This window comes from Drosophila guanche, unplaced genomic scaffold, assembly GCF_900245975.1.
Source record: "Drosophila guanche unplaced genomic scaffold, DGUA_6, whole genome shotgun sequence".
NCBI lineage: Eukaryota > Metazoa > Arthropoda > Insecta > Diptera > Drosophilidae > Drosophila > Drosophila guanche.
This window is the reverse complement of record NW_022995744.1, coordinates 7,440,081-7,450,363: the sequence shown is the minus strand read 5'-3', so window position 1 is coordinate 7,450,363 and position 10,283 is coordinate 7,440,081. Positions and strand designations below refer to the sequence as shown.

At 43.1% G+C, this 10,283-nt stretch overlaps 2 protein-coding genes and 3 long non-coding RNA genes across 8 annotated transcripts; 4 read left to right on the top strand and 1 right to left on the bottom strand.

Moving 5' to 3' along the window:
* The first annotated feature begins 26 nt into the window (after nt 1-26).
* LOC117579742 lies at nt 27-1,042 on the top strand. Of its 3 annotated transcripts, none has more exons than XR_004573513.1 (3): nt 27-54; nt 191-497; nt 619-1,042. It is a non-coding gene; the product is annotated as an uncharacterized LOC117579742 (long non-coding RNA). The 3 variants fall into 3 exon arrangements; XR_004573512.1 differs by having other exon boundaries at nt 28-54; nt 105-497; XR_004573511.1 differs by having other exon boundaries at nt 31-497.
* On the bottom strand, nt 967-2,064 carry LOC117579743. The gene is made up of 4 exons (XR_004573514.1): nt 1,967-2,064; nt 1,774-1,910; nt 1,412-1,718; nt 967-1,339 (listed from the first exon to the last, which is right to left on the bottom strand). It is a non-coding gene; the product is annotated as an uncharacterized LOC117579743 (long non-coding RNA).
* On the top strand, nt 2,052-6,377 carry LOC117579741 (sodium-independent sulfate anion transporter). Of its 2 annotated transcripts, XM_034265758.1 has the most exons (6): nt 2,052-2,254; nt 4,018-4,622; nt 4,680-4,955; nt 5,004-5,676; nt 5,738-5,917; nt 6,127-6,377. In XM_034265758.1, exons 1-6 carry the CDS (start codon nt 2,164-2,166, stop codon nt 6,255-6,257), a joined length of 1,956 nt encoding a protein of 651 aa, XP_034121649.1. In that variant the 5' UTR covers nt 2,052-2,163; the 3' UTR covers nt 6,258-6,377. The 2 variants fall into 2 exon arrangements, with proteins under 2 accessions (XP_034121649.1, XP_034121650.1); XM_034265759.1 differs by lacking the exon at nt 2,052-2,254 and having other exon boundaries at nt 6,005-6,144.
* Nucleotides 6,378-7,440: 1,063 nt separating this feature from the next.
* Nucleotides 7,441-8,303, top strand: LOC117579354. The gene is made up of 2 exons (XR_004573474.1): nt 7,441-8,021; nt 8,083-8,303. It is a non-coding gene; the product is annotated as an uncharacterized LOC117579354 (long non-coding RNA).
* A 517-nt stretch (nt 8,304-8,820) lies between these two features.
* LOC117579383 (40S ribosomal protein S9) lies at nt 8,821-10,273 on the top strand. The gene is made up of 4 exons (XM_034265255.1): nt 8,821-8,883; nt 9,073-9,315; nt 9,509-9,695; nt 9,979-10,273. The coding sequence occupies exons 2-4, from the start codon at nt 9,093-9,095 to the stop codon at nt 10,154-10,156; spliced, it is 588 nt and encodes a 195-aa protein (XP_034121146.1). The 5' UTR covers nt 8,821-8,883; nt 9,073-9,092; the 3' UTR covers nt 10,157-10,273.
* The last annotated feature ends 10 nt before the right edge of the window (nt 10,274-10,283 follow it).

The window sequence follows — 10,283 nt, the reverse complement described above, 5'->3', positions numbered from 1 at the left end:
ATATTTGATCGAAAATTACGCGGTCACACTGAAGCAAAGGCACATTTAAAAAATGTAAATATAGAAATAGTTAAGATAAGCATTTTAATCATTTAAAACCTTAGTAAATAGTCATGGCTGAAGCCGCAGCATGTTTATTGCTGTACAAATACAAGGCGGTATGTACTAAGCAGACTGGTACAATTTTTAGCACTCCATGTGGCGTCTGTTGCATCGTTTGGATGATCAGATCAACACAGATATTCATAGATGGCGAGATAAGGGACCATGATGTCCTAGACGAGGATGAACAGTCACTCATTGATCACTCGCGACACGCAGAGAAATCAGTTCGTACTGCTGCTAGCTTTGACTTCATCTAGCATCGGAAGCTGAACCGCCATATGATCCTCTACTGCACTGTGCTTGCCTCGGCCAAGAAAGACAGTGAAAGCCAGCGGAAACGCAAAAGATGAGGGAATAAGGCACTCGCAAGTATCCCGCAGTAGCGGGAATGGGTAAGTCTATTGCTAGCCAGCACGCGGGTTCAGCGATTCGTTGCAAACATTGAGATGGGCCATTCGCCTGGCATGTGCCAGCTGCTCTTTTTTTACATGGTCTTGTTTTGTGTGTTTTCAGAAAATCAAATCCGATTTCGTTATCATGGAGCTGAAGGATGAGGATCTTGCAGCTCTCCAAACACACACATTGGCCGATGTGATAGCGGTGTCGTACCCCAACATTTATCTCAACTTCTTGGTGGCCAACTGGAGTGTGAGCGCGACGTCATTGCAACCATCCTCCCGCAGATTTGGTCGCAAGATATGCTAAGGATACACAATGTACACAAACATGTCCTTTATGTCCTTGCATCCGGAAGGATTGAAATCCATCAAGGACCTCAAGGACTGCAGGATACGTCTGTTTTACCTGAAATTAGGCCATAATTTTTAAAATAAAAGGACCCCCTGAAAGAAAATGCATAAGTTCCATCAGCATTATCCGAGCATTGTGAAAGTAGCTACACTTTTTATTGATATACAAAATCTACATATTTTTTTAATGTTGTGTATGTTTTGTGTTATAATCTTAACCTGTGCTCTAATCCGACTTGGCATTATTCTGAGTGGAAATCGGTAACTTCGATGTGGAACTAGTTATCCAGATCAAAGGTACACCCAAGTTTGCATGAATCAACGACCCATCAACGTTTCTGCGGGAAGAGGGTTGTGGTGACGGGGCATTCACGCTCCAACTGGAACACATAGGTTTCCCAATGTTGGGATATCGATTGGCGAACCGGGCTCATCAGCCATCCGTGAATCTTAGAGCTGCGAGAGACGCGTTCGTTTTCGATTTTCTGGAAAACAACAAACGGGAATACATACATATGTAAAAAGAAAGCTACTACCAGAATCAATACACAACTTACCTTCTCAGTGCACCGCTTGATCCTATATGCATACGAATCCTTGCTCATGGCCAAGGTAACCATCCGATCCTGTCCCAATGGAAAGCATTTGAGAGCATTTCAGCTGTCAACATCCACATGTGCTTCCTATCGCTCAATCAACCTGCGAACTGCCAATACTTGCAGCTAAACTGCAGATGTACTGCAGTTCTTCGGTGACAGGGTACAGTACAGATTTAAGGTCTTGGACATGTCCTAATTCCGTTGTGCGCTTATTAGCGATGCAATTTGGGATTTGTCGCTGCTTTTGTTGTTTTGGTAACCAGGGCTGTAAAACGAATAATGGAACTATCAATAAGAAGAAATATCGAGTATATTATTACCATCTGACAAAAACTCGAAGCCATGAAACGGAGGAGATAAGGTTCGAACTTAAAGGCTCTTTCAATGCAGCCTTTTTCACCTTCTTCGTTGATCTTTATTTCGACTGTTCAAGGGGGTCTGGCATTTCACGAATGACCTGTAGGTATATTGCCACAATATTATGCATGTTATTTTCTTTACTTTTATATTTACCTAATATTTTAGAGATGACAGCATATTCTTGACGTCGACCAGGGCTGCGTGCTCGACCAAAAAGAAGAAGCGAATTGGCGGCAGCTGTTCGCTCGGCCTGAAAACAAATCGCCTACAAAAGATTAGTCCCAATTGGAATTAAAATCCCACAGCGTTTGACAACAATTACAAAAAATCACCTATCACAATTGGAGTCTATGATAAGCACTTCGGTTGGAATTTCAAAACAATTTAAAAAAATCGGTAAAAAGTTTTGGGTTCGTGTGCGCTCTGCTAGGTGTTTCGCCGGTAAATAAATGTAGTGTTCTCTTTATTTTAACAGAAAAACAATAATAGATGAGCGCTGTGCTTGTGCGCTTGTGAATGTCGGATAAATTAAATGTATTGACAGACAGTGTTTGCGGCGTTTCTTCAGTACTTGTGTGGGTATCTGTGTGTGTGAGTGTGTGTGCTACTTTCTTCCGCCTTGGCCTGTAAAGCCCAGAAGAGATAAATATTTAGCTAAATTTATAAATAAACCCAAGTAAACAATCTCGTTCCCTTGTTTGAGAGGGTTTTCGACTCACTTTTCAATTGATTACTTACGAAAACTAGTTTGGTTTATTGACCACCGAGTGCAGATTCCACCACGCAGCTGTCTGTCAACAATCAACCGACAATTACAGTGCGTTGTCTCTGCATTCCATCCTCCCAACTGAGGGTCTGTAGGGGAGAGAACTGATTTCACAAATTTCTCTAACAGGTTAACAAACTCACACTTTAGTTTTGAAGCATAGAAAATTTGCGGGCAGTGAACGGTGTGTTAGTTTTTCAGGCCCTTATCTTGTACGTGTGGCGCGAACTTCATTCCCGAATCAATTCGAATGCTGATAAAAACCCTTGAATTGAATGGCCATAGACATGTCGCGAGAAGGTTGTTATCGCTTGTCCTTGGCCTATAATTCAATGGGTCAACTGGTATACAGCCGCAAAAGCCAACGCTTAACAAACATGCAATTGTTTGTTCTTTGTAAACGCTCTGTTTACAGAATTAATAATAGAATAACTCTCTAAAGTGATTTATTACACAACTAATTTGATCAAAATTGTTATGCCAATTGTGTGTTGGCAAAGATACATATTTATCTCATTTATCAAGAATCTCAATTGTAAATGAATCATATGCCAAACAATGCAAAACTCATTTGTCCCTATATGCCTTAATTGTTTAGAACGATTTGATCACGTTTTCAGCGAACCCAACAATACTCTCAACTCTCGCACTTGTTGAGCTAATTGGGGCCGGTCGTGTGATCAATGAGTCTGTTGATCACAGTTCTTGCAGCACGCGAGCAACGATCGCACCGTCTCTCTGCTCATTCTTGGGCCAGACAGTGCCCAAAGCGTTCGGTTCGGGATCGAATATTCGTTGAATTTCTTGCAGCTTAGAACGCAATCGAACGTGCTTAGCGGTTAAACAACAACGAAACATTTGTGCAAATAATTACGTGAGTTCGACAAGGGGCTTAGAAATTGGAGTGTTGAAACTACTAAAGGCATGGATGGCCTGGCATTGGTTGAAATGCCTTCAAAGTGGTCGGATCACGCATTCTTAATGTCATCAGCCAAGTGTTACCCCGGACGAAATAAGTGTACTCACATGTGTTTCTATAAAAAATAATCCCTCAGTCTGCACATATCACTCGAGTCTCCATATCAAGTTAAATTCTACACTATTTTAATTTCACTCAGATTATGCAAAATGTATCCAACCTAATCCCTCTATTTTGTAGACATTTCTTCTCTCCCTACCCAACTCTTCAACATTTCCATTTAATTTGCTAATGGTCAATAGCATTTAGATGGGATTTTCTATCAGCTAGACGATATTTATGACTATGCAAAGTGCGTGTTGTGCTGGTCAAGTCGTTGAACCTCAGTGTTAGATCTTTAGAAAAGCCCCAGGCAAATTACAATACCGGCATTGTTCACGATCCTCTGACGTGAATCTCAATTCTGCTGATGAGTTTGTCTTATTATATCAATATCTCTTTTCCCTTTTCTAATTGTAGACCAATCAAAAATGACCCTGAAGGAGTGGGGATATCGATTGTTTCCGGGTCTGAAGTGGCTTCACGGCTATACCGGGCAAGATGCGTTGGCCGATATGATAGCCGGAGTGACGGTTGGACTGACGGTACTGCCGCAGGGACTGGCCTATGCCACACTGGCGGGACTGGAGCCTCAGTACGGCCTGTACTCGGCTTTTGTGGGCGGGATTGTCTACGCTCTGCTTGGCAGCTGTCGACAGGTGACCATTGGGCCGACGGCTTTGCTCGCTTTAATGACCAGCCGGCACACTGGATTCGGACTGGGCTCGGGACCAGCCTACGCCATCCTTTTGTGCCTCATCTCCGGTGTAGTGGAGCTGGGCATGGCTGTGCTGAAGCTGGGCGCACTGGTGGACCTCATTTCACTGCCGGTGACAGTGGGTTTCACTTCGGCGACGGCTGTCATAATTGGCACATCCCAGCTCAAGGGTCTTTTGGGATTACGTGGAGGATCTGGATCGGATTTCATCAATACCATGCGCTCCGTATTGGGGAACCTGAGCCAGGTGCGACGCGGAGATTTTACCCTGGGACTGGTTTCCATTTCGGTTCTACTGCTGTTGCGGGTGAGTTTGTCTCGTGCGTACTCGAACTTTATCTATAACGAAAACTCTTCTGAACAGAAACTGAAAGACGTGAAGTTTGTTGGACGACTGCGGAGCTTGAGGGCCCAGCAACTGATTAGCGGCACCATTTGGGTGATAGCCACTGGTCGAAATGCTCTTGTGGTTCTCGTCACCAGTGTGCTGGCCTACAGCACATGCGAGCAGATGGACTCCTGTCCGTACATCCTCACGGGAAAGGTGAAGAGCGGGCTGCCTAACATCACGCTGCCCAAGTTTGAGACCACCATTCTGGACAAGAATGGCACAGAGCTTACGCAAAACTTTGAGCAAATGGTAAGAATCACGAAAAATCAAGGCACAGCTCACTCTCTGTCTTTTTAGGTCTCGGAGCTGGGACCCTCGATGCTGATCTTGCCCATAATTGCTGTGCTCGGCAACGTGGCCATCTCCAAAGCCTTTGGCGGGGCTGGGCTGAGTCCCACCCGGGAGCTGGTTGCCCTCTCGATGAGCAACATTTGCGGTGCTTTTTGCAGCTCCATGCCGGTCACAGGCTCCTTCTCGCGCAGCGCTGTCAATCATGCCAGTGGCGTGCGTACACCCCTTGGGGGCTGCTACACAAGCGTGCTGGTTCTTCTGGCTCTGGGACTGCTGGCACCGTACTTCCAGTACATACCGAAGGCCGCCCTCAGTGCGGTCATCATCTCGGCTGTGATATTTATGATCGAGTTTGAGGTCATCCGACCACTGTGGCGTTGCAGTCGTCGAGAGTTGCTGCCAGGTGCCATTACCTTTGTGATGAGCCTGGCTGTGGGCGTGGAGATTGGTCTGTTGCTGGGCGTTGGTGCGGATGTTGCCTTTCTGGTCTACCGCGCAGCACGACCTGTTCTGAGTGTGTCCAAGCTGCAAACCATCAATGGCATCAACTACATACTGATTCGTCCCAAGCACAGTTCGCTCTACTTTCCTGCCATCGAGTGGGTTCGCTCTGGCATCTCTAAGGCCTTGACGACGCATGGAACAGCGCCGGTGATCCTGGACTGCACTCATGTGCACGGTAAGCTTTAGGCTAGCAATTGGCTTGTATACTCTTCTGAAGCTTATGCTCTTTCTTGCAGATTTGGATTTCACAGCCGCACGTGGCATGGGCTCGCTGCACAAGGAGCTTGCTAAGGCGAACGTTCCCTTCTTCTTGATGAGCGCGCACAAAGATATCGGCGTCATATTGAAGGAGTCAACCAGCATTGATTTCCCCACGATAGACGGTGCGGATGACTTGGAATGCATTCTGGAACAAAGTGAGTACCAATTGAGCTCACCCACTTGCACATCTTGCTATCTCCCCCATATTCCTGACTATGGCACTTATTTCCTTTCATTTACAGCTTGCACGTCTGTTTAATCACCTGCCACACACCCATTATCCACACTCCATTCGCACGCACTCCATTTAGCCACCTAGTTTTGATTTGGGTTTAGCTCTGTAATTGGAATTTTCTTTTTGCAGCGCCCGACTACGAGCTGCACTTGCATATTGCAGCTCCTCTCGTCGACTCTCGAATTAGCCATGGAATAAGCGATGCCAGTGAAGCGTGCAGCCCAACCGAGCTAAGTAGGCTCAATGGAAAATCGACTTGAAAAGCTCACATGAAGCTCATTTGAATGTACTTAAGTATACGTTTCACACAATGCAGCACAAGTAGTTGTAAGGGTCACTTTAAAATCTTCAGACGCCTGGCAAACAATATTTGTTTTCCCACACAAAGATTGGCCTCTCGTATTACGAAGCTCTCTAGCCTTCCACTATCACCATTTAATTTACAATTGTCATTCCTATTTCCCCATTTTATAGTATTCGAATAGACTAGGCATAAAATTGTATATACAGATAGTTAAGCTTATAACTGTTTTCAAATTTGTTCGTATTTGTAGCTACTTTTATACTAAATTTTTTATAACTGAATCAAAGCCGTGCATTGTTTTTTCGATACAATCAAAATACAATCCTTCCTCATCGGAAGAGTGCCTTTATTTTCTGGGTTTTTGAGTGGATCCTTTTATGATGCGTGTGTGAAAACAAACTCGGTTTGATAAATAATAAAAAAAAGTTTACTTTTACTTCCATCTCGACCGCAGATTAAAATGGAAAAACCACATTAAAGCAAAAAGTCAACAACTTAGACTTAAACACTACAAATGTCCTGGTTGATAAGTCGAAAATCAGAAACAACTTTGGAAAACAAAATTCGCCTCTACAAATCCATACTGAAGTTTGGACCTACGCTATACAGCTCTGGGGGGCTGCTAGCTACTCAAATATTGAGATACTTCAGCGTTACCAATCAAAAACTTTGCGACACATTGTCAATGCTCCGTTTTACGTATCTACTGCAAATATCCACAAAGATCTTAGTATTCCAACCATTAAAGAAGAAATAAAGGTAACTAGTAAGAAATAGATCGACAGACTCCACAACCACGAAAATAATTTAGCCTTAAGTCTATTAGACAATAGCTTAACAGTAAGAAGACTGAAAAGATACCGCATTCTCGATCTCCCCGATAGATAAATCCAACAAACTGAAAAGATGTTATATATAATAGCAGGGCTCATTGGAAAACTGCTATTTCTGTTAATTTAATGTTAATTATACAATTTACTTATTGTTTAAACGAACAGATTGTAAATATAAAAAGAGAGAAAAAAACAAAATTTTACTTCCAGTAGCTTATATTTTGCCAGTGAACGAGTGCTCATTGCCTTGTCAGAATTTCAATATTTAAATTTAGTTCATTAAGAACAGGTTTGTGTTCCGTAATTTACCCAAAATTGTAGTATTTAAAATGAACAAAAAATTGTGTAACAGTATGTTGTTTAAGAAAAATTTTGATTTAGTCACGGAAACTTCTCAATCTTCCGGTATAATGTCGAGCATCCGTGGTCTGAGAGAGAAGGAGCGTGAGGTGCTGAATGAGTGGCTTGTTGAAAATAAAATTGTGCTGGATGCCCGTACACGGCGCGAGTTCTCGGACGTGCTGCCAGTGGCAAAGATACTGAAGAATAAGTACGGCCGCCTGGTGCAACTTCAGTACTATGTTCCCCGCAGCAGCCAAGCGCTGAAGTTGGTCAATTGGATTGTATTCAATGAAAAGGTTCTCAAGTGCTTAAATGTCAATCTGTCGAGGGAAACCATGGAGGATCTGGCTAGAGGTAGTGCTTGGGCCCTCGATTCGCTGCTATATTTTGTTGCAACTGGCAAGAATCCGGGCTTGGGACGCTTCGTATCCAAACCGCGCTCATACAGCATGCCCAGGCGGCAGCTTATTCGCAGTGACCCGGACTGTGCCTCTCATCCATGTCTCTTTATTAATAAAAATTCGTTCAAGAATGGGTTTTAAGAGGTACGTGTTACTTTCTCTCTAGTCTTTAGACTGTAACTGTAAAAATTCTTTGAATTTACAGATGATGACACTATTTCAAAAAAACCGCCTAAATACGTATGGCAGCAAATATTTCACCTTCTTATTTATACTAGTTGGCCGACGGAACTAAAGACATGACCGCCGAAGTCGTGTTACTTATCTCAAATAGTACACAAAAGTCTATTGAGTCATCAAACAATTGCTTTTCCTAAATCCAAAGGAAATTAAAAATAATAAAAAAATATAGTGTGATGAATTTAATCATTATCCGGTGTTCCTTAGCAACATAAAGGAATAATTATAATGTACAAACCGAAGAATATCCCCAATTATGTTGTAAAGATAGAAGAACTGCCTCCAAAACCACGCCTAGCTTATTATAATATTTACTTATGGTTTTTTTCCTCTTTTGTTAGCGCTATTTTTCTCAATATTTTTCAATGTTATCAGTTAACATGCATACATGTGACTCTGTTAATAATTGACATACATTTACATACTGAAGACCTTGCTTCCAGAAGGGTTGATTTGAATGAAAAACTCAAGTACAAATTTGTAAAATACAAGGTCATAAGGCAAATAATCCAATAAAAAGGAGTATTTATAATCAGAAAAATTGATTCTTCAATCGGATTATTTTATTGTTTCAGTGGTGAAAATCTGTTCAAGTTAGTAATATCAAGTAGAACATAAAAATCATCAAATACAATTTAAGACAACGGTATATTTTAAAAATGAAAAAGCATATTTCGGTATATTTTCTATATATTTGGTCGCGGTCACACTGGATATAGTCTTCCTTCCCTTTTTTTCCCTTCTTTCGCCTTTCGCCAACCGCAACGTACGTACAAATTTCCATTTGTGTAAAATTAAGAAAATATATAGTTTAAGAGTAGAAAACATGTGAAATGTTGTTAGACAAGACTGTGTAAAGCATCAACGAGCACCTTAATAGATAAAGCGGGGCGAAAACTATTGGGATGTTTGAAATTGAAGGAGATTGAAATCTAACCACACATTTGCTTTGCAGACGGTTGAATTGTTGGAATCATGGTAAACGGCCGCATACCGTCGGTCTTCTCGAAGACCTATGTGACTCCTCGTCGCCCCTATGAGAAGGCGCGTCTGGATCAGGAGTTGAAGATCATTGGCGAATATGGTCTTCGCAACAAGCGTGAGGTGTGGCGCGTCAAGTACGCCCTTGCCAAGATCCGTAAGGCTGCTCGTGAGCTGCTGACCCTTGATGAGAAGGACGAGAAGCGTCTTTTCCAGGGTAAGTGGTGGAGATGAAAAACTTCGCGTGTGGCATGTGACATGATGAGCTGTATTAAATAATATAATTTCTGACACTTCTTGTCTGAACAAATCATTGACGTTAACCAATACACACTGAAGGTGCTCCCAAACATGTGGTTACTGTGCAATTCTCGAATCGGTATTAATTTGTCGCATTCTTCTTTCTACAGGTAATGCCCTTCTGCGTCGTCTGGTGCGCATTGGTGTCTTAGACGAGTCTCGCATGAAGCTTGATTACGTGCTCGGTCTGAAGATTGAGGATTTCTTGGAGCGTCGTCTGCAGACCCAGGTCTTCAAGCTTGGATTGGCCAAGTCCATCCATCATGCCCGTGTGCTGATCCGCCAGCGTCACATTCGGTAAATATCGCTTGGACAGCGACGGCAAACGTCGCTAGGCAAATTAGTCACAAGACAAATGTGTTGTTCAGTAAGACCACTTGGGAGTCGAACAGGCATAAATGCCTGCACCGGCTCTCAACGTCTTTTGATTGCGTAGATGACTCTGTTCACTCCAATCTTAATGCAAATCCCGCATTGCGTAAGTTGCACTGAACGCCTTGCCAAAACCTCGCAGCCACCACGTGCTGGACCTGTGTGCGCCAGAACTAATCGAAATTATCTTTTGTTTCCCCTCGTCTAGTGTGCGCAAGCAAGTGGTCAACATCCCATCCTTCGTTGTGCGCCTGGACTCCCAGAAGCACATCGACTTCTCTCTGAAGTCGCCCTTCGGCGGCGGCCGTCCTGGTCGCGTCAAGCGCAAGAACCTGAAGAAGAACCTGGGTGGTGGTGCCGCCGCTCCCGAAGAGGATGAGGACTAAGCTATAGTAGCCTGCCAATTCGACTGTATGGCGCAACATTTTATACAGTTAGAACATTGTTTTACAAAATAAATTTAAAGTGGCCAGAAGTTGACGCGGCTTCAATAAGATGAAATAGAGAGAAACA